Below are 22800 nucleotides of genomic sequence, written 5' to 3' on the forward strand. Positions count from 1 at the left end.
TAGCACTGACTGTGTTATAATAAGAGTGATATATACTTCAACACAATATGTATGCAAGTTGTGTTTGGAGCAGTTTCTTAAATGACAATGTCTCTATGCTATAGATGTAGCACCTTTAAATAATCAATTTAATTCAAAGCAGTCCTGGAAAGGATTCATTTACTTACCCGTATCCAGCTGTTGGCCTTCAATTCCACAGGGTTCTGTGGTTCACTGCTGTATAGACAATATAAGCACCACATCAGAGTCTTCTGGCTTTCATCTGCAGGAAAAAAAGCAAATAAGAATACACTTAGAGAAAAAAAAAAGAAAAATCAAAACACAGAGAGAATTACACACAACAATCCCTATCCATCCACAAAACTAAAGCCCTAAATATCAGTCTCAACTCATAATGCTTCTTTTCTACCAGATTCACACCACACATTTAATGTTATTCATATGTAGTTCTTGTGTAATCCTTTCCTTCAATAGCAATTTCAAAGGTATCAGAGAGTTAAAAATCTATACAATGTTTAGATGGTCTTAAGAAACATGCACAACCTAGTGATTCATTTACATAAATAATACTTGAAGCTATCATCAAGGAACTTTCAATTTGGTATCTAAATAATATCATTAGTAATAAACAACAAACAGTAGTCAAATAGTTATTACATTGTGTCCAAGGCTTGCACAAGTAAAGAATGCTCACTTCTGAAAAAGTTAAGTTCGTGAAGTATGAAACCATTCATAACAAGAATGTAAAACATCGAGTTTCCTGTAAGAATATATTAAGATTCTCCGTGCTTCAGGCAAATGACATTTCTGCAGACAACAGAATAGCTAAATGCTGATGGAAAAAAAATCCTATCGTGATTTTCTGTTCAGGATCAGATCAGGTTTTACTTAATTCTAACCCACTGTTGGAAATTAGTTGCCTTTTCTAAAAAACCTACTATACTGAGCAATACTGTCACTGCTCAGATGCAGAGATATTATTATAGAGGAGCTGATTATTTGGAGTAAGCAGTTGAAGAGCCATTTAGGCCATGATTATTTCCCACAATGTTGTTTTCAATAGGCTTTTTTTTTTTCCCAGATGTTCTGTGGCAGATACCAAGAGTCTCTACACTGATTTTCATCCCAGAGTAAAACTGCATGATTGTACTAAAAATTATGAAAACTGGATGTAGTACTGTAGCTCTGATATAATAGTCACTTAGTAAGTGATATTATTCTTGTTAAAAATAATACAAAAAAGTAATACCACATGAGTTTTAGAAATTATATTAGGAGACAATTTGATTATCAAGCTCAACAAGTGATTTCTTTTGTTTTTCTGTGTATTTGTTATCCAGGATGTAATAAACAGTGTTATTTAGAAGTGCTTTGTTGGCAAAGCCTGAAGAAAAAATAAAAGCTCCATTAAGTAATGCCTATATTTTCACCAGGTGATCAGAGAAGTTAATATTGATTTAAACCAGTATTCCTCAATAAATGTCCAACATGCCTGTAGGCCATTACTGGCCTCCCACTGACTAACATCTCTGCACAGAAATGGTTTCTCAAACATACACATTTAATTGACTACAGTTTGGGGTATTCTGCCATTGTGTGTTTGGGATTTTTTTTAACATGGATTTTTACAAGGCTAATAATTTCCTAGGTTGTTTAAGACTGGAGTTAAAGGAGACATCTTGCATACTGCTCAGCAGAAATTCAAAGTATTCTTATACTTTGATTGTAACTATACTCAACTAGCACTCAGACATCAGCACTAAGAAGCAACTCTATCTCCTTCAAAAAACATTTCACCTAAACTCTGATATGAAATTATATGGGAGGAAAAATAAACAAATACTGTTTTATTTGTTTAAACAACTAAATTATAGCAATTTGCTTCTTGGAAAATGAAGATTTTTAAACATGAATTACTAGTACTAAAATATCATCTGTGTATAAAGTCTGGCTTTTGACATAATTTTCAATTATATGAATTATATTTAAAAATAAGTCATACTACACAGAAAGGGGGGGGGGGGGTGTGGGTGTGTCAAGTCCGAATCACCTATCCCAAACAAAGTATACATAGTTCAAGTGTTCCTTCTTTTGACTCATCGTATTTATACTATATATCTACAGTATGCCATTAAGTCATTTTATTTAAGTTATGGTTTTCTTTTGACCTAAAAAAATAAAGGAAAAAGGTGAAAAAATTCATGTAACTGCTTAATTAGAATTCTGGATGAGAAGACTTTTTGCTACACATGATGACTTGCTGCATACTATAAAGTAAATTGCATATATTGTTGCCTGTCAGAAATGTAAATCAGTACGTTGAAAGCTAAAATGATGAAAACATAGCTTAGATAAATGATATACCGGCGCACTTTGCCAGCATAATGAGTTTATGCAGACTTAGCTAGATACATTCAAACCTCAACCTAAGTGAAACCAACATATTGGCGTAATAGCTATGCCAACAGTTCCCAAAAAATGAGGGACTTGTACAGCTTCACAGTTTTCCCAGTCAAAATTACTTTTTGGCTACAACCAAAACCAAAGTAGCCTCCCACAGATCTGTGAAAAGTAGGAAAAGGGACCATACAGTCCTCCTGCTGAAGTACCCAATGACACTCTGAGGGCCACTCGCAGATTCACTATTTTCTTTTCACAGCTGCTTTGGAACTGCGGATGAAAGATGGGAAGATTAAGAATAGGGGGGGAACAGATCTTAAAATAATTATGGCAGCTGCAAAAGATAATCACATCAAAAGACCAAACACAGAGAACCACAGAAAACTTACTGGTGGGTTTTTTCCTCCCATTTTTCTAGTAACTGTGATCCCCATGGAAAACATACCGGCATGGTATGCACTGAAAACCATTATCAGGATATGAACGAAGGCATTTGATCTTATTATTGCATGAAAGAATGCTCACTACTCAAATAAATACCCAATTAATACATCCAGAGGAACAAAATCAATAACTCAAAGTTGGAAATCATATCCCAGAAAAGGTCACCAACTATCTACTGGACTTCTAAGTAGGTGAATGTTGTAACTCCAACTAAAGGAATGAAAATTTTCTGTAGAAAATTTAAGACAGCTTGGAAGCTGTTTTGTAAAAAATAAAAAAACAACAAAAACCAACCAAACAAAAGCCTAAATCTTTATGATTATTCAGATTGCACTTCTTCCCTGCTAGTCTTACATCAAAAATTAAAAAAAAAAAAGGCAAAGTTTTTCTCATAACACAGTGTGGTCTCAATCAACCTATGATACAGACAGTTTATAAATACCCTGTCATGAACAGGGCCAGATGCAAGGAACTAATAAGAAAACCCTAATCTTACAGCCAGAAATATTCTTTTCAGAGCTTGCTGTAAAATTTTATTGTAATATATCAGAAAATGTTGATCAGATAAAACTGAACTTTCTGTGGAAATGAATGCATGCATAAGCATGCACACTCACACACATATACTGACATACAGAGCCACCGAGACATTCCCCAGCATTTGTAGTATTAATTTGGGATTCAAGACACTTGGACTCAAAACTCAAACCAGGAGGGTCCTACTGAGAAGATAATCCCCTAGCCCACAGAAAAAACATTGGAATTCCTTACCAAGACCGAATTCGTCATGTATCCCTTGTGGTTTAGGACCACAAGCACAGCCATGAGATTTTCTTCGGTCGTGCTTCCTTCACATTAGCTTTCTAAATAAGGCTAACTTGGTCACCTCCTGCTCAGGAGTGTTTATGAGGAGATTATTTTCCCTTGGAGACCACGCTTCCTTCACTGACTGGTCAGCCATGTCAGCTTCCAGCACCAACAGACATTCATCTAAGGTGATAGGTATTGTGGTTTGGACATGATGCAGAAGTATAATGTTTTTCCTCCTCCATTTATTAGTATGAAAGACTGAATTGAACAAAATTAGTTCCTTCTACTGCGAGGGTGGCCTGGTCTCAGATGCATGGCTGAATGAGCTATTTATCCAAATGAGAAATTACATGAAACCCACTTTAGAGTCAGCATCTGCTATAGCCAGCACTATCTTAAAGCATATCTTCAGAACTAGTGCCAAACAAAATGAAAATCCGCTGAATCTAAAATGCCAGCAATCCAAAGAGCGCTCAGGTGGCTCTAAAAAGAGGAAGTGGTGGGAATGTATAAGCAGACATCTTCAGGTCTATTGATGTCAGAAAATCTCCTTGACTCATCTTTAAGCATTAAAGTGAAGGATTCCATTTTGAGCAATTGAAATTCTCTGAATTGGCTTGCTTGCAACTTTGAGACAAAAAAAAAAAAAAATCCCTGTAGTGAAGCTCCATTCTCTTGCAATCTTCAGAGATAATGATTAACTTGCAGAAAAAGTGCTTTTCTTGCTTTAGAAAATGCAAATGGATCCCAAAGAAGAGGAAAGAAGTAGAGGAAACAAGAATGTATTGCTGGGATTGTTGTGAAAAGGAGTCAAAAGCAGAAACAGATGCCTTTCAACTTTGATGAAAAATATAGATGAAGCTACTTTCTATACCACCATATATTGTTAGCTCAGAAAAACTGATGGTCTAAAGACTTGTCTATTCCAAGCAAAAACTTAGAAGTTTGTGTGTAATTGTAAACATCAACAGTTAACAACATTCTCAAAAACTGGAACTATGATTAAAAAGGGAACCGTTCCCTTGTAAAAATAAGTCTATAAAGTCTGAAAAGGCTTTTCTCAAAAGGTGCCACAAAAGCACACATGTGCTGCTCTGCAGAAGTGATCTATGTTCAAATCTAGGTTCCTTCCCAAATTTCCCTTTCAGAGGGGAAGTGCTGACATAACACACATCTACTGTGTGTTTTGCAGACAAGTTCATTCTGCCTGTGCTTGGAGCTGACTAGAGGAAGACACAGCCAAGCCAGAAGACATATGATCACTTTAGCCTTATGTGCTTGACTTAATAAGCCCTTCCAGGTGAACACAAAAATTGTCCTTTCCTGTATTTCCCCAAAAAGAAGCATAAAGCAGAAGAGACAAAGTGTGACTTCTTTTTCTTAGTTGTAGTAGTAGAAGAAGATTCCAAAGATTATTTTAAGGGATCACAGATAAGCTCAGAATTAGTATTCTACTTAAAAGTAGATCCCGAGTCATTTATCAACATACCAACATCTCAATTCCTGAAAAATGTACTGGAACTGCTGGTAAGGTAACACAAGTCCTCCCTCCCAACAGTTTTCCTGTCCCCAATTTCTTTTCTCTTCTTAGTTCTCACCTACACACATACACACTACCAGTAAGAGGGTCTTGGTTTTTCATGTGCTTTTTTCTTATGTCACCACTTTACTGTTTTGCTTTTGATTCTATGTGCATTTTCACTAGTTTGCAAGATGGGGCAAACACACATTCAGAATAAACTCAATAAAAACAAACACAATCATAACTTAGTAGAGCTTTACACTAATAAAAAAAACAAACCAAGTATCAAAAAAATTAATTATTGTATAGTAGCATATACAATAGAATATTCTGATGTATAACTGGAAGAAACTTCTGTTGAAAGTAATCAGAAACTCTAGATTTTGTACATTTTGAGAACCTAACAAAAATGTAATTAATACAACAAGAAAATAAGAAAAACAGAAATCATGATGCACATAAACACTCACGGGGTTTACAACCTACTGCTCCCAAGTCAAGATTCTGTAACGAATCAATGAAATTAATTAGCTCCAAATGTAAATTTAAGATTTCTCAATGCCACATATTTTAAATAACTTGGCTAACTTTTTCATCTCAAAATTTACTTAAGTAAAAAAGAATGATGTGCTTTTTGGAAAAAATCAAAGTATGTTACAAGTTGTATTTTCCTAATTCCTATAGAATAAAGTTTATGGAACTGCTGCAGAAGTGTCATTACACGTTCTTACCATATCCTATAACAAAAGGATTCCAACAAAGCCTTCCTAGAAGCTGGCCAATTAAAGGGAACTGCTGGATTGCTACAATTGAATCCTGTTAAAACATAAGAACAAACAAAAAGATAATAAATATACTACACATCAAAAGTAGGTTAGGAGAACTGTTAATAATACAGATTGTTGTAAATTACAATCCCAATGATTTTGCTGTGAAATGGAAGCAAAACACAAACCACCTGCAGGTACGTAACAAAAGCAGAACTTCTTGAAATTGGCTATAAGTCATAATTCAAATAAGTTAAAGCTTAAGTAAGTAATTTCCTCACCTAATACTTAATTATGGTAGAAAATTTGTTCATTTGCCTCACATCCAGTAATCAGAAAACAGTATTAGTAACCAAGATTTCCATGATAATAAAAGCACAATTAAACTATATTTTTGTTGATCCTCATTGCTTTAATATACTGTATCTCAGACTTTCTGAAGAAATGAATACCTACTATGGCATAAAACTAATTATCTTTCTGTTACTTTCACTTGCTTTCTTTAAATTAACTTACGTAATGGCTAGCCAGTAACAAACTGCAATTTAACTTGTAACCAAATAGAAAGCAGCTTCACTATAAAAGTAGTAGACAATGTAGTTTATATACAGTCCTGTGTAATCAGTCTTATTTTTCCATTTTTGTAACTTTACTATCTAATAAAGGAAGGCTTTTAAAAATGGTGCTGTGCTGAGATAGCATGCAAGTAGCAGAAACAATAACCATCTCCTGCTGCTGCAATAAATTCCTTAAATTTGTCTCACGTTTGGGGCTAGCCCTAGACTTTCTGGGGCCATATTCACAAGGTCCATTTCAGGCCAAACCTCAGATTACTTGAAGTAGCAACATTAAAAATAGGTATGTTTTTTTCTCCCTCTTAAGAAAAAGACATATATAAATATGGGAAGAAACACCACTCCCCAAAAACCTTTTATTTAAAAGTCAAATTCAGTTCAGAAGAAAATAACAACTCTGCAGTCTTCAGATAAGAAGAATATTTAAAAATAATTACTTCCATAAGAAGTCATCCTCATGCCATAATGCAATATTTCTAAAGCTAATTATACTGAATACACATACTGAAAAAGCCATGCTCAGAAAAAAATATACACAACTAAACATATAAGCAACTAAACTTACTTTTTAAAAAAGCACTCAAGTGACTGCAGACAATAATTAAATTACTAAACAGAACAGCCAGCAGCATATGCCAACGATCTGACCGTGCTGCTAGAATTCACTATGTGTGCCACAACACTGGGGTTAACGTGTCAACAGACTCTCTAAGATTTAAAGGATCAGTTACAGTTTTGCATGTTAAGGGCTTTAAATAATCCAATTTATGACCTGACAACCAGAATCAAATTCTTGTTTATTTTAAAGAGTTTTTTAAAGAGGCTAGAGCATTGGCTGGGAAATCTCACGTGACAACAACCAATCAAGACGAAAAAGCTCCTTTCACAATAAATCAAAGAAACAGGAAGCACACTCCTGTTTGCATTACCTGTGACTGTTTCCCCAATTTGCCTCTCTGATCCAGCAATACATTAGGTCAATAATACAAACCTCTTTGCTACTGTTAGCTTCTGGTTTTGTCAAAACATGGTGCAGACTGTTTCTGAGGGTGTCTTCAAAACAGGTCACTCTTCCTTTTAAAGTCACTTACCATATGTTTTAAAGTTTCATAAATCTGATGTAGAAACTCCTGGAGCTGGGGCAAGTGAAGGCACACATCCTTCTGGGATTCCAACGTGGTGGCTTGACCCCATTCAATAGCTTTATCCAACCAATATTCAAAGTTCAGTCTGGGTACTGCAGTATCCTGGGCCATTCCACAATCCTGAAAAAAAGACTGTAACTCCACATCAGGCAGCACTACACACTGGCTTCAAACCAAGAATGAAAACGGGAAGAAGGATTTCTGCTAACTTTTTTTGTGTTCACATGTGAAGGGGGGTGTGGGGGGTGTCTTTGTATTTAAATCTGATAAGGGTGCCAATTTTCTTTGTACTAGTAAGAGGGTAAAATAATAACCCCATTGTGGCAAAGTAGTAATCAGTAAATTACCTTAGAATGTACCACCCAGCTGTGTCTCAGGCTTTTATTACCTGAATTTGTCGTCACCAATATTTCACTCAAAGAATATTAGAGTAATGTGAGTGTGCATTTATTTAGAATGCTTTGCATGATGAAAAACTGAAAATGCCCATTTCAAGATAAATGAAAGCATTAAAGTAAGGCTCAATCAAAACAAAAGGTGTTAGGGGGCCTTTGCTTGCTCTAAGTTCTACATTTGTAATTGATCATTAGTTTTAAGTGCAAGAAGAGTACTGTCCTTAAAGGAAACGAATAAAATTAGTATTTCAGCTCTGTTTTTCTTTGTATTATTATACAAAGGAGAGGGAAAAAATATTACCCCCTGCAGCTTTACATATAACTCAGTTCTGAATAAAAGCTGTACCATATATAATCTATACCCAGTGGCATACTTTGCTGTAAAAACTGGGTCTTTGAGAGATGAGCATTATTGCCAAGCCAGAATGTTAAAATCTAACCAAATTGCCCCAGTAAAAGACACCAAAAAACCACCCCCACATTTTTTTCTGGTTTGCTATTATATTTTTCGTTGGCAGAAGGACAGAGAATAGCACAGCAGGCACTACACCAACCTTTAAATCTCTCTGAAAGAAACACCTCATAGGCTGAAAGAGCAAATGAGCTCTTGCAGCCATTCTATCATTGTGCTTTCTGACAAGACTGTAAAGACAACTGTCAATTAACACAAACGTGGTGGCAGTTCTCAGAAATGAACTGTTTCCCACTTGCAGACAAATTCAGACACTCATAGAAGCAACAGAAATCAATGAATATTTACCTTTGTAAGCTACAGATCAAAAAAATAAACCTGAACCTGAACAGCAGCCCTGCAAATCAAGCTTGCTCTATAAAGCTAACCCTTACAATCACATCAGTTATATAGCATGCTAACCTGAGCCAGATAAAAATCTGAAGATCATTAATAAACTTGCTTAATTTCTACAAGTAATAAATAAATAAATACCCCACAGTGAATCACAACTATTACTTGACTTTGGATCCTGTCCAGCAAAAAAAGTAAGATAAAGCTGTTGGCTTGCCAGAGTTCAATGCATATTTGCCCCAAACACGTTCAAAGTAATGTAAGCAAAGCCAATGCTTTTGTGTACTTTGTTACACTCCCATTTCTACCTGCAACTCCTGCTGTCAACAGAACTCTTAATGGACCTGTGTAGTGCCAAGATCTTACTGATCTTCTATGAGTATCAAAAACAGGCTACAAGACTTCATCACCATAGCTCTCTCGGGTGACATAGGTCAAACACCCAGCAGCAATTAGCCATCAAACATCCTCATCATCACAGGGACATAACGAAGACTTTAAGAACAAATTAAAGCCAGGTACTGAATTTACAGATTTGAGTAAATTAATGAGCCTGTTTGATGTTCCCAGGTAAGATTAATCCTCCCAAATAACTGAAAAACAAGTCCCCTAACAAAATGGCTTCTAAAAGTTTAAGAAAAAGGGAGAAAAAAGGGAAGGGGGGGGGGGAATAACCAGACACTGCAGCATTTTTGGGCCAGTCACATGAGTTGGCTACATATTAACAGAGGATTCAAGGTAAGCAAATCAAGCAGGCTTCTCTCCTATATCAGGTACCTGTAACTACTATTCCAGTATGCAGAACGGCACAACCATCACAGAGTGAGGATGGTCTTTTTCCAGAAGTCTGAAAACACAGCTCCACAATAAGAAAGATATTTTATCTCCCTTCTTAATTACAGCTAAATAAACTGGATTGCTGGTCCAGAGAGACTCCTTAGCAACTCCTTAGCTGGTCAAGAGCCATTGCCTTACAGAAAAAACTGTCAAAGACTGAGATGTACGTTCTTGTTTAAACTACAACCAAAAAAAAGTCAAAAAGGAGAATGTCAGCACAAATCATAAGAGAAAGGAAATCATAAAAGTATATCTATTCTATATGCTGCTAACTGCAAGTATGCATTTTTTACAGTTTCTGATAGTTAATTCCCTTAAGATACCTGTCCTGGGTATCTTGGATATGAGCAAAGTACTGTCCCATCAACAGACTTGTACTAGTCACATAAATAAACCTGTCTTTCCCTCACCAAGAAAACAAAGTAGTTCTGTGTTCAGTGCTATTCAAAATCCTCACCTGAAATGCAGTAATTTTCCACAGTTGTCTTGTTGTATGAAAGCATAAGAACTTGCACCAAAAAATCCCAACCATACATTCTAGAGTTCAAAGTATGCCTTCAGAAGGATCAATCCTCAACTTGCTGCTTTCATATCATTTTCTGTATCTCGCACCTCTCCTAAAACAGAGTTCAGAAATTTTAGCAGCATTCTAATGCTCATTCATGGACAAGTTTACAGGCAAAGATGGAGGAGTCAGTTTTCCATCTCATTTCTAAAGTGGGTTAAGGGACAAATAAATGTATTTTTCCATGCAAATAATTTTCTGAAACTGCTCAAAATACTATAATATCAGAAATAAGGAGAAAGTGATCTATATGACTAAGAGAACAGGTAATCCTCAGTGCGCATCTGTAAAACTGTGGTATATATACACTGAAAAAACCCAGGAAATAAACCATTAAGAGTGACATGAATAACAATCTTTGTTTGCACTCTTTTTGGGAGGAGAAGGCAAGGTTGAGCACTTCTGTAAAGCTTTATATAAAACTACTCTTGCCAATTCAATGGTAGCAGAATCTCTTACAGCAACTATTAGGAACTGAATGTAGATTTTTAAAAAGTATCATCACAAAAAATCTGTAAGTGCTAAAAATATTGTTATTATCTGTTTTGGGATACAATCAATTCACATTCTTATAAAACTTATACTGAGATCTACAGAAGAGTATATTAAAGTGACATGTCCAAGAATTGCTGCATTGTTCATTTAGGCCATTGGCCCTTGTTTAGCATTTTGTATGTGCTTCAATTCGTCCTTGATCAAGAACATGCTTAATTTAATATGCACTAATATTTTGCTGCATCACAACACTGCTTATGCCACACTAAAAGAAAACCAGAAAAAAAAGTTATCCCAAGCACCTGTTCTATTTGCAATAGCATAATTTTTAAGCTCTACTTAGGTGTTTGCTTTCTTTAGAAGCCTCCAATGAAATAGTTATTTTATTGATTGCTTATTTTAACTACAGCATCTAATCCTGAAAAGAGCAATTTTATTAATATAGCTTACTCTTGTCTTCACCTCAACATTACTGGAAAGCATACAGTAAAATTACTGCATATATAAATAACACAATTAAAAAGAAAACATAACATACCAAACCTGACACACAGATTTCATCTCAAAAACTGTCACAGGATATATAGTTTATTAACAAATATAAAACTGTTAGTTAATTAAATGTAATTTAAACATTCAGATCCCAGTAAGACACAGAACATATTAAAAGACCTTCAGAAATTATAGATAATAAAGACTTGATTATTAATTTGACTTGTCATATTGTCACGTATATTCCTAAAGTCTCTTTCAGGTTCATTTCCACTCTCTTCAGTTAGTTGGGAGTCCTTTTATTTCAGCTGCCAAGAATCAAAAACTGCTTCTTATTTATGACTACTCCCCAACATGAGAAATTCAGAAGCTGGATCTACTGTGAATTGCCTTGAAATATCCTTTACTTCTAGAAAGAAGGGGAAGAAATAGTCTTTAGTCCTCCTCCCTCTGAACCCCCAAGCCAAACCCTCCTGGGCTTGTACTTTCAAGCACAGAGAACCCTGTGGAGCTCAGGCATGAGGGTACTTGTTACATCTTTCAGAAGCTGAAGGCAGCATTTCTAACAAGGGATGGATTAGCTTTATTCTGTCAAGTGAGCTATCTGGATTAGTGTCTGAAATGTAACACTTCAGTCAGTAACTTTTGTTACCAGATCTTGAGGCAAAGCCCTATAGTACACCAGGGAACTCAATAACAGAGTTACTGCTACGTCCTCTAGAACACATACATACAAACACCACACTGTCAGTGTCTTCCACACTAAGACATACCTGAATACTATTAATCTGTGATTGTGAACTATTTGCAAGGGTAGAAGAGACACCAACAAAGTTTTCAGAAAATTTCTCACAACTATCTCATAGATACAGTCTGAAAATGAAATATTTGTGCATCAGCACGTAAGGTAGTAAAAGAATGAAGATTTTTTTTTCCTCTAGAACTGTAGAAATAAAATCTTTTCAAGTAAAACCATAAAAAGAGAAAAATCAAGTGAAAGCAAAGTAACTTATTTACTATTACAAATTCTGAAACTCAGGACTCAGCTATAATAAAAAGGGAATATGCAGTTGCTAAAACATTACAACTCCTCAAGAAAGAATTTCTGTCAACCATAGAAAATTTAGTAACAAACCTTCATAGCTTTCAGTGTCCCCAAATCTGGCTTTAATAGATTGCCAAAAATTACTGCTAAACTTTTATTACTTAGTTTGTCTTTAATCTTGTAAATTCAGCTGTTATTTTTAAAGAAATAAAAGCATTTCAAGTAGAAGGATCTTTGAGATACCATTAAGGTACAATATTGCCTTATGTCACAGCATTCCAAATAAATGTGACAAAAACTTGCATTCAAGGTATAAAGCTCTCATTTGTATACTTTTCCTTGACCAGTGATAAGTAGCTCCACACTAAAAATGAACATTTCATTTTCCATTACCCCATCTCCTCTCTCAAATCTTGCCCATCAGCAACCTCAGTTTGTGAGGAGAAAACAAAACAAGAAAACAGTTAAAATACTTATATGACATCAAGGTCCAAAGGCCTCAAGCAGCACAGGTCACCACTGAGCTAACAGACACATAAACATACATTCCAAATTCCAAATTATTTTTAGGGTTGTTAACGCTTACAAAAGCAGTCGAACAGTCCTTTTGTGCATGTTTATTACTCTAATAGATACTGGGAGACTAACACCAGGAATTAAGAGACTAGATATTAGGTAAGCACTTCAGTATATTATATAATCAAAAGATACCATGATTTTGACTCCTTAGTTAATCACCCTTAACTCGATTATGATACAGCATATTTGATGCACTAATAGAGCAGAAGACTATTAACTTACTGTTTCCATGTTTCAAAGATTATGATAATCATGTCACAAATTTGCTATCTAATGGATGATATTTTGAGGTTATGCCAAAACAAAAAAATAGTAGCAGTTATCCAGAACATAGATACTAGTTCCTCATTTATTATTTCTCCACATAAAATGTCTATTAGGTTCTTTCACCTTGTTCCCACAAGTATATTCTTCATCTTCACCTTGACAACTCTCCTTTTACTCACCAAGAACAAAAAGAAAATATAATACATACTTAGTTAGGCAGTAAGATCAAACATGATTTATCTCCTACTTTAAAGAAAACTTATTACTAGACCCCCAAGAATAAAGTCAAAAAAAGTTTATTAGGAAAAAAAGTGAGTAATTTTTTAGAAACTTCAGAAAGGCCCAAGAGTAGTAAAGACTATGTGAAAATTAAAAATATATATTATTTATTTCTCTCATCTTATTTTTCACAGTGTCTCTTGTTGAGAAATTAGGTTCACAGGCTGGTTTATAGGTTGGTATTAAGTCTAATCTACACTCACTGGCAGTCCAGCAGTCAAGAATAATCTAGAGAACAATTTTCGTCTTGGTTCTGGACAGTGTGCTTACATCCAGTGTTGATTAGTGTTGATTTTTTATTTAGTAACTTTTCAGATAAGAGCAAGTTTGCCTATTCCTCTTTGTGCGTACATCCACAGATATTTCACAGCAAGAACAAACCACTATTATAGAAAACTGCCTGTCTATGCAGACGTTCCAGATTAAAACAAATTGCATGCAAATACATCTTCCTCTGGAAATAAAACCAAAGAACAGTGTTTTGCCAAAAGAAAGGAACCGACATTGGCTAAGTGGCATGCAAAATCTGGTAAACTAAATAGCTGTCAAGCAGATGGGTGGCATTATCATTCAACATTTAGACTAACAGTTCTCCTAGAGAAAGTAATTAACTCCTCTGTATTTGTTTTGTCTATTTACTCCAATAATTAGTATTTTAACAGTTGTCAGATCTGCCTTCTTAATTACATTATCAGGTCTCACTGGAAAAAAAGCCCAATTTTCAACTTTAAGGGACTGTGGCCACTAACAGGGCTACTTTTGTGGACAGCATATGTATTAAACCTCTTGCACAGGTTTAATCTGAGTGACGTTGCAAACAGCAAAATGATGTTTCCAGTTGCATTCTGTTGCCCTGCAGGACTGGAAAAGACTCGATGCCCTGAGGAAGCATGCATTGCTGGGATTCATACAAGATCTCCCTTTCTAGAACACTCTGAAAACATTACATCTCCTCCCAAAAGGACTATATGATCATAATAAAGCCTTCTCCTTCCTTCCCATTCATCAGGCTGTAAGCTTCATGACCAAAAAAATACTATTTATTAACCTTCCCTGATAACAGTAAACACTTCACACAAAAATTCATTTTAAAACTTTCTGGTTCTAATGGCAGCCTTTTCTCGCAGCAGCAGATCTTCCTTCTGACCTACCCCATTTCAAGAGGCTAAGAATAAAAGCTTCTTTAATGGGAAAGGCAGAAATAATATCTCAGCACATCCGTCTAACTCTTCTCTTTTGCCCAAGGGAACAGTGAAAGATGTGAAAGACATTTAGGAGTGATATCACTGAATTTTACAGATGTTATTTGTTACCTTTCTGTAATATGTTAACAGGACAACAAGGCAATTAATTATCAATTCCATACACAAAAGATGCAATTATCAGCCCACAGAATGGGTTACTATGTTTTTAGGCACAAATTGAGTACAAAGTCTGATCACAAGCCGCTGGAAGTTGCTCCTGCAAGAAACGCGCCAACGAAGTTATTAAGACTCCAACACCACAAGTATTTTTTTTAGAAGTTAAATTTAAGAGAAGAAAACAGACAATGAGGTAAAGTACCTTTATATCTCTGGCAGAAGGCTCTACGCAATTCAGCAAAGTACCAAACCATACGATGTCTTCATTTACAAGAATATCAATGTCAGGACTAGCCACATCAAAATCCAGCAAGGCCCACAAAGCTGTCCATACCACTAGGCAAGGAATCAGATGCATGTACAAAATGCAAATTTGTTTCAAGGGAATAAACCAAGTCCCAGATTTCAGCGGTGCACACTGATGTTAAGCAGATCAACATGGCCTTCTGAAAAAAAGCCAGACTTGAAAGAAACAGGGGGCTTCTAGCTCACTCTTTAAATCCTTGCTTGTTCTTCCATATCTGAATTGTTTACCTCTCATCAGTACACAGTGATCTGCCACAGAAAGGTAAAAACAATACATGACAAAATACAGCAGAAGCTAGAAATTACATACTGAGCATGGTGAACGAAAGCACAAACAAGTACATACCTTCATAATCTTCTAGAAATGGGGAGGGGGGGCGGGGGGTGGAGGTGTGAAGCACATCTCCTTTCAATGTATTTCCACAGTAAGGCAAAAACTTACACATTTTGTCTTGCACAATCTAAACAGCAAATCTTCCAAGATTCTTTTGGTAACACTCAGGTCACTGTAATGTGGCAATCTCTCCTAGTGCTCGAGGGATAAAGATTTTTTGGGATAGCTCTTATGAAGATGAATGTTAAAATATTCTTGGATTCAGTTTGCTGGACAGAGCCTTTTCACTCAGCCGAGTTCATTTTCAGTTGACTTCTGTGATAACAGCTGCCAACAAAGGCCACACAAAGAAAAATGCAGCTAAGACGACAATGCAAACAAAGAATAAATGCAACTCTGTAAAGAGGCATTAGGTTTGATTCAACCTCTGAACTACAGGAGGCAGAACTGCTTTTGTAGAATATCTGGTAACACAAAAATAAATTTAACGTATTTTTACACCACTTCGCAAAAAGTCCAATCATTGCTAACACCAGTTTAGCTTCACAATGGCTAGTAACATGACACATCAATTGTGCATGGGCCTCCGATATCAGTAGTGTAAACACTACATAAATTAGACCTTCTTTTGCAGGTTACAGGAAAATTCTGACTCTGTTTACATCAGCGGCAAAATCTTTGTTAGTTTCAATGGAGCCTGAATTTTACATGGTGCATTCAAGACACTAAGAAGCTTATCCATGTAAGAGCTCACCAAGTCACTACACCAGAAAAGTTAGACCTATTAGCAATAATGGAAAATTCTTGTTAGATGTAATTTATTGTTTGTACTCCTTCTCCTATATTCAATCTGCCAGCTAATGCGTCCCTCAGTATCTCGTGGGCTACCTGAGTAAAACTTTGACTATAAAGTTTTCATTACCCTCTTCTGGCAAATTATTATGCTCTCACATAGCTTCATGTAAGCCAAAGCAAAGATGTGAATGAATTACAATTACCTAGACACAGAGTGATTTTTGTACCAAATAAAAAGTGTACTTTCTCAGTTAAACTTTTACATCTGGTTATCACTCTCTCCTCCAGCTTAAATCCACTATTAGACATTTTTACTGTAACTTCACATGCCTAAAAGGCTTTCTTCAACCTCTTCTCTACAGAACAACACTTCTTCAGAAAAAAACTGATCTGGGGGTGCTGGTTGACAGCAGGCTCCATGTGAGCCAGCAGTGTGCCCTGGCAGCCAGGAGGGCGAACTGCACCCTGGGGTGCATCAAACACAGCGTTACCAGCTGGTCAGAAGAGGTGATTATCCCGCTGTGTTTAGCCTTGGTGTAGCCTCACCTTGAGTACTGTGTGCACTTCTGGGCCCCACAATTGAAGAAGGATGTGAAGGTCCTTGAATGCATCCAGAGGAGGGCAACAAAGCTGGTGGGAGGGCTGGAAGGCATGTCCTGTGAGGAGCAGCTGGGGACCCTGGCTTTGTCTAGTTTGGAGAGAAGGAGGCTGAGGGGCGACCTCATTGCTCTGTACAGCTTCCTGAGGAGGGGAGGTGGAGAGGGAGGTGCTGATCTCTTGTCCCTGGGATCCAGCGACAGAACACGTGGGAATGGTTCAAAGCTGCGCATGGGGAGGTTTAGACTGGACGTTAGGAAGCATTTCTTTACCGAGAGGTTAGTCAAACACTGGAACAGGCTTCCTAGAGAGGTGGGTGATGCCCCAAGCCTGTCAGTGTCAGGGAACAATGCCCTTAATACCATGCTTTAACTTGGTCAGCCCTGAAGTGGTCAGGCAGTTGGACTAGACGATCGTTGTAGGTCCCTTCCAACCAAAGTAGTCTAGTCTATTCTATTCTGATCTGAACATAAACAAAACCAATCATTCAAACTTCCCTCATCATTGAACCTCCTCTCCAATTAATTTGTATTTGTATACTGCTTCAGTGGAATACAGAGAAATTTCTTCTCTTAAAATTCAGTTCCTCTGAAAAAAAACTTTAACTAGAGATTAATCCAAAGTTTCACCATGAAATAAACAGCATTTCTTTCTTTCCAGAGTTACAATACTTTGAGCTACCAGTGAGGGTGGGTTGCATATACACCAATCTTCGGCACTTTTTTCTTTGCTTTTTAGATGTTTCACTCTAAGTTATGCAATTAACAAATATGCAGTAATTCCCTAGTTTCCAAGCATAAGTAGAATATACATTAAATTGTACACTGCAAGTCAGAACATTAGTCCTCTCTTCAGAGGAGTCATATATGACCTGTAACATAAAAGAAAAAAGTGTATTCCTTTGTATATCAAGGAACAGCATTCACTTCTACCTGTACATCAGTATGTATCTCAAATTACAAGGAGTTGGGGGAAAGCCTAAAAAAGTTCCTGGCAGAACATCATCTTCCTCCAACTAAGCTATGGAGGAGATTCTGCAAATGGGTAGCATGGTCTGAAAATACTCACCTTTGTTTCACCATTTAAAAAAAAACGGGAGGGGGGGACAGGGACACAATCTATTTAGACATAGAGAAGAATGACTAGCCTTTCTTTCTTCAATTAAATTGTAAGTTTAGTGTTAACTTAGTGTTAAAGGGCATCATATTTCCAACAGTTATGCTTCTTTGGTAGCCATACAACTTTGCTAAATTCAGGCTTTAGCCCTGACTTACACAGACATAAGAAAAGAAGACATATCGTCCAAACTCCTTTATCGCAAGTATTTGAACATCAGTTAAAATACTGCCTATGGTATTGATAGCCAGAGCTATTCATACAGTGTATAGAGTTGTCTTGCTTATACTAAGTGAATTCCTTTTCTGTAAAAATCTCCAGAACCGTTTAAGAACCTCTAATATTTACTAATGAAGTACATACCTTTCACTGAAATTCTTCAGCTCTACAGAGTTAAAGCATTTCTACAGAAGCATAAGGAAACAGAGGCACAAATAGAAAATGACTTGTCCAAAGTCACTGAGGAAACAAATGAGAGAAGGAGATAAAAGACACAAATCTTATATGTTCTAGCCCATTAGACAACACTGCTTCCCAAGGATTTCCTCAAAGACAATCTATTACTCAACCTAAGCTCCTCAAGCATGACACAGTGGTTCATGCAATGGTGAAGGGCAAATATTCCACCAAAAAGAAAATGATCACTCAACAATCATGGGAAAGTACCTTCTTTCCAGTTTTTATTATACATACTTATTTTGTATGAACTCCAGTGATAGCATAAGAAGTGTAAGTAAAAATTATATGTATTTATTCTAAATCGGTTGAGGCTACTGAAATTCTATGAAAAGCATTCACATAGTCCCCATACAATCAAAGCAAGTTTGCAAATTAAAGAATGCATTTCTCTTTGGCACAAAAAAACCACCAACTTACCATACTCTTCCCCCTCTCTCCCTGACTAGTCACACCCAGAAATAGCCACAGAATAAAACCTTCTGAATAAAGATGTATTTATGGCACTAAGTACACCTGACAGAAAAAGAAAAATGTATTCTTCAGAAGAATAAAAATAACTTCATGACATCCACATCAACATTTATACCTTTTTGTTGTACATTATTTTAACACACTCCCACAGACAGTTGTCCCTGGAGTCCATTGACAAGGTTTCATGCTATTCACAGGCATTAAATCAGCCTATTCATTCTTTGCAAACAAGAAGAGATAAGTTTCCTCAGAAACATCTAGAGCAAAGGCTTTCAGCGATTCACTCAGTCAAACTCTTACGGCAGCAACAATTAGCTACATGGGCATTTAGAGTGGACACGGGGCACTGACATTCGAAGTGCTGAGGCATTGATTTGGGGAATTCTCAGTCAATTATTACTGTATATTCTATGCATATATACTTTTTAATGTACTAATAGTGGATCCTCTGACTTGCCAGTAAGATTTTTGTCACATCTGTTCATGAAAAACTCACAATTTAGCAATGCCACCCTTGGCATGAAATTAAAGCTATATAGTTCTGGTATTCAATGAGAAGGGAGTTCCTTATGAATTTGGGTCAGCTGATGACAGATGAAAACTTTTAATGTACAACATAGGAAAATAGTATTAGCTAGTGGTATGTCTTGGCCTCTTCTCCTTGGACACTCATATATGTCAATTTAGTTGTATATTATGATACTTTATTACAGTCACTGTTTGGAATATTTCGGTACTGTCACATAGTTAATCAAGATTTATAAAATAAACATGTCCAGTGACTCTACTAGTAAGGAAGAAGGGCAGCCTTGCAGTTTGGCTCCGGGAGTCAGAAGCCTAAGAGTCTGATTCTTACTTCTGACACATCTCACACATGACACTAATGAAGTCATTTAAGTTTCCAAGGCCTGTTCTATTTCACCTCTACAGGAGCCTGATTAGTACTGCTCTAATTTTAAAGTTTAATACTATAATGTATTTTTTTTTAATCAAACTAAAAATACATGTCTGATAACATCAGATTTGCTCCATTTGCAAGTAAAAATAATTTATTCCTCTCAAAGATTTACAAAGTTCGTTGTGCTGCAGTAGTTTCATGGACTTTATTTCACCAGATTACCATAACTGATGCTGTGCAGATTACATTTGAGCAAGTCATCTGTCGTTAGATTATGTCCAATAATATCTGTATAATTAATGCCTAGTAAATTTATGAAAATATAACTCATGGCACTGCTTACCTACAGAATTTCTATTAGAAGTTAAAAATCCATGCAGAAGTTCTATGTCAGAACCCTGCAACTATATGCAACGCTAACAGTTAAAAAAATAATAACAGAAACCTCTTGCAAATAGTGTAAGTCTGACATGAGTCCACCCTTTACCATCACACAGTTAGAGTAAAAGCACTCTTGAAAAGATGTTAGAGAAGCTGTAACTAGAATTTTCCAAATTCTGAAGATTTAAATTATAATTGTTAATATAGATTCCTCTTTATGATTTATATATGATTAATTTATGTTTATATTTAATTAGTTCATGATCAACACAACACTAATGAAGAGTATTTTTGTGTTAGGGATACAGTGTTCAACTCCAACTCATCACACACCATGTCATAGCCATCTAAAATCAATATTATTTCTATATTAAAATGCATAACTAAGTCTTACTAATTTTTAAATACTTTCGCAATACCCACAAAGTTATTAGTCCTCACCAAGGAGAAAATATTTAACATATTCTACATTCCTATAACCTACAAAGTAGACTAACTATGTGGTCCTGAAGTGGTCTCAGAAGTTGGCGGGATGTGCCACCAAGTTTCAAGATGCAAGATTTTTTAATTTCAAAGCTACATGAAAGAAAATACAGATTTTTAATAAGCGTTACCATTGTCTTCATTTTAGCGACATTAATAATAATGACAGTCATTTGTGATAACATTAACCAGAAAATTCGGACCAGGAATATCCTTCTTCATGAAAGTTAAGCTGTTTAATTCAAGATTTGACTTGATTTTTGAGAGCTGTTCTACTGTTTATACATGTAATAAGATCTTCACAACCTGGCATACTTTTGTACATTTTTTAGATCAGGTTGACACAAAATATGTTGTATTCATTAAAAAAAAGAAATCTGGTAAATCAAAGACTGAAGATTTTTATCTGGGATTAATCCCATACAATATATGCATCTTCCTGTAAATTCGAAAAACAATTCCATGTATAGCAAAGGACTCTTAACATTTTCTGAATTACTGTTTCAGGAAAAAATTGTTTCACCCATCCTTCACCCTTCACAAGATCCTTCAACCATCTTTTGAAAGACATCTTTGTCAGAAACAACACCTTCACAACGGTAGGTCAGTATACTGAAACACATGGCTAGGGAAAAAGAAAGAAAAGAAATTATGGTTTAAAAGTACACTGAGTGCACAAGGCTGCTCCATTCACAGGAGAACAACTGTGTCTAGTACCTTCAAATGGGCATGCTTCGTTGCTTTAACTTTCCATAACATCACCCTTAAAACCCCAACTCCCACTGGTGTCCCTTATGACACTTTCACTCATGGTAAGCTATGGTTAATTTCAGGTGCATACCATCCAGCTGGCCCATACACGTGCTGACTAGATGGAGGACTACTGCCAAACAAAATGTGGAACAACAGTCTCTCTTCGACCTTTCCCTCAATTTCTAGAAAATATATAGGCATAGAATTGTTTTCAAACCCTTATTCTGCTTTCAAACTTGGTTAAAATTGACTAACATGTTCAATTCTTAGCAGCCAAAGACATGAAGCTGTGGAAGCACACAGATCTCATTTCCCGAGGAAACTACAACAAAAAGCACAGAAATTATTATCAAAACTTGATCCATGCTCGTAAGTGAAAAGATAACTTTTAGGGTCTGTTCCCGACTCCTACTTTCCCACCGCCATGTTCTCTAAAGACAAGTCTCCACTGAGGGGCAAGTATAGCAGCGTTTGTACTCTCTTTACAAACTAACCCCCTAGAGGACACCATCATAAACGTTCAGCAGGCCTGCTTCTACCCAAGAGATGGCAGTAGTGAACAAGGAGCCACATGGAGAGGAAGAGAGACTGCAACAGGGAGGAAAACACGATAAACAAGAGGGCTTTCCAGCAATGACAAAATTCAACAGACAGAAGATTTTCATAGACCTGTCCCTAGCTCACCATGTACTTCGATAAATATCTCAATTTCTGCTTCAAATATCGTATGATGATGAAGTTTTATGACACAATTTTTGAACCTGGAGCAAAGAAGAGAAGATGAGGATAAAAACAAGTAGCACAGCAAACAATCCATCTAACTCAGAACCTAAATTGGATGTTACTTCGTTTAATGGCCGCAGACAAGAAAGCTTTCCTTTTACAAAAAAGATTCATAAAGTTTGCACTGGGGGGGGGGGGGGCGGAGCTTCAGATCCTTACAATAACGTTCTGGAAAAAATTCCCAAATTCTTAAGATTCTCCTGGTTTTCAAAGGCCCATCACTAGAATGTTATGTCCCACAAATTATACCTAAAGGATTCTTCACTGTGATACAGAGCAATAACCATTACCCTATTTTAGTTATTCTTCCACATCATAAATGGCGATTTGGAAAATTTTTGAGAGGAGTGAAAGGTAGTGGTTTAATTACCTACATTGATGAACCAAACCCAAAAATAAAAATGGCAACTTCTCCCAACACTTAGGAGACATTGGTCTTCCCTAATCTTTAGTTTAAATAAAAAGCCAGCTACACTATCTGACAGCATACTGTAAAAGCACACTGTAGAGGAGTTCCTCCACTAGAGCAGATGTCTGCGAGTGTCAGATTGCACAGTACAAAAGTTGGCACATCTGCTAAATCAGAAACAAAGCTGTAAACTTTTTACTCCTTCTCTCTGTAAACCATTTAGGAAGGTATC

At 36.2% G+C, this 22800-nt stretch overlaps 1 protein-coding gene across 3 annotated transcripts in view; it reads right to left on the reverse strand.

Annotated features, from left to right (window-relative positions):
* The window catches only part of FANCC (FA complementation group C), a 92738-nt gene that overhangs the window by 65511 nt on the left and 4427 nt on the right, over positions 1-22800 (reverse strand). For 2 of the 3 annotated variants that reach the window (XM_072859430.1, XM_072859429.1), the window contains exons 2-5: positions 10158-10317; positions 7610-7783; positions 5908-5992; positions 168-262 (exon numbers count right to left, since the gene is read on the reverse strand). In XM_072859430.1, coding sequence (XP_072715531.1) covers positions 168-262; positions 5908-5992; positions 7610-7783; positions 10158-10232 — 429 coding nt within the window. In that variant the 5' untranslated portion in view covers positions 10233-10317. The remainder of the gene's footprint in view (positions 1-167; positions 263-5907; positions 5993-7609; positions 7784-10157; positions 10318-22800) is intronic. The other variant, XM_072859431.1, reaches the window with a different exon arrangement.

Source organism: Ciconia boyciana, chromosome 4 (assembly GCF_034638445.1).
Source record: "Ciconia boyciana chromosome 4, ASM3463844v1, whole genome shotgun sequence".
In the NCBI taxonomy this organism is placed as follows: domain Eukaryota; kingdom Metazoa; phylum Chordata; class Aves; order Ciconiiformes; family Ciconiidae; genus Ciconia; species Ciconia boyciana.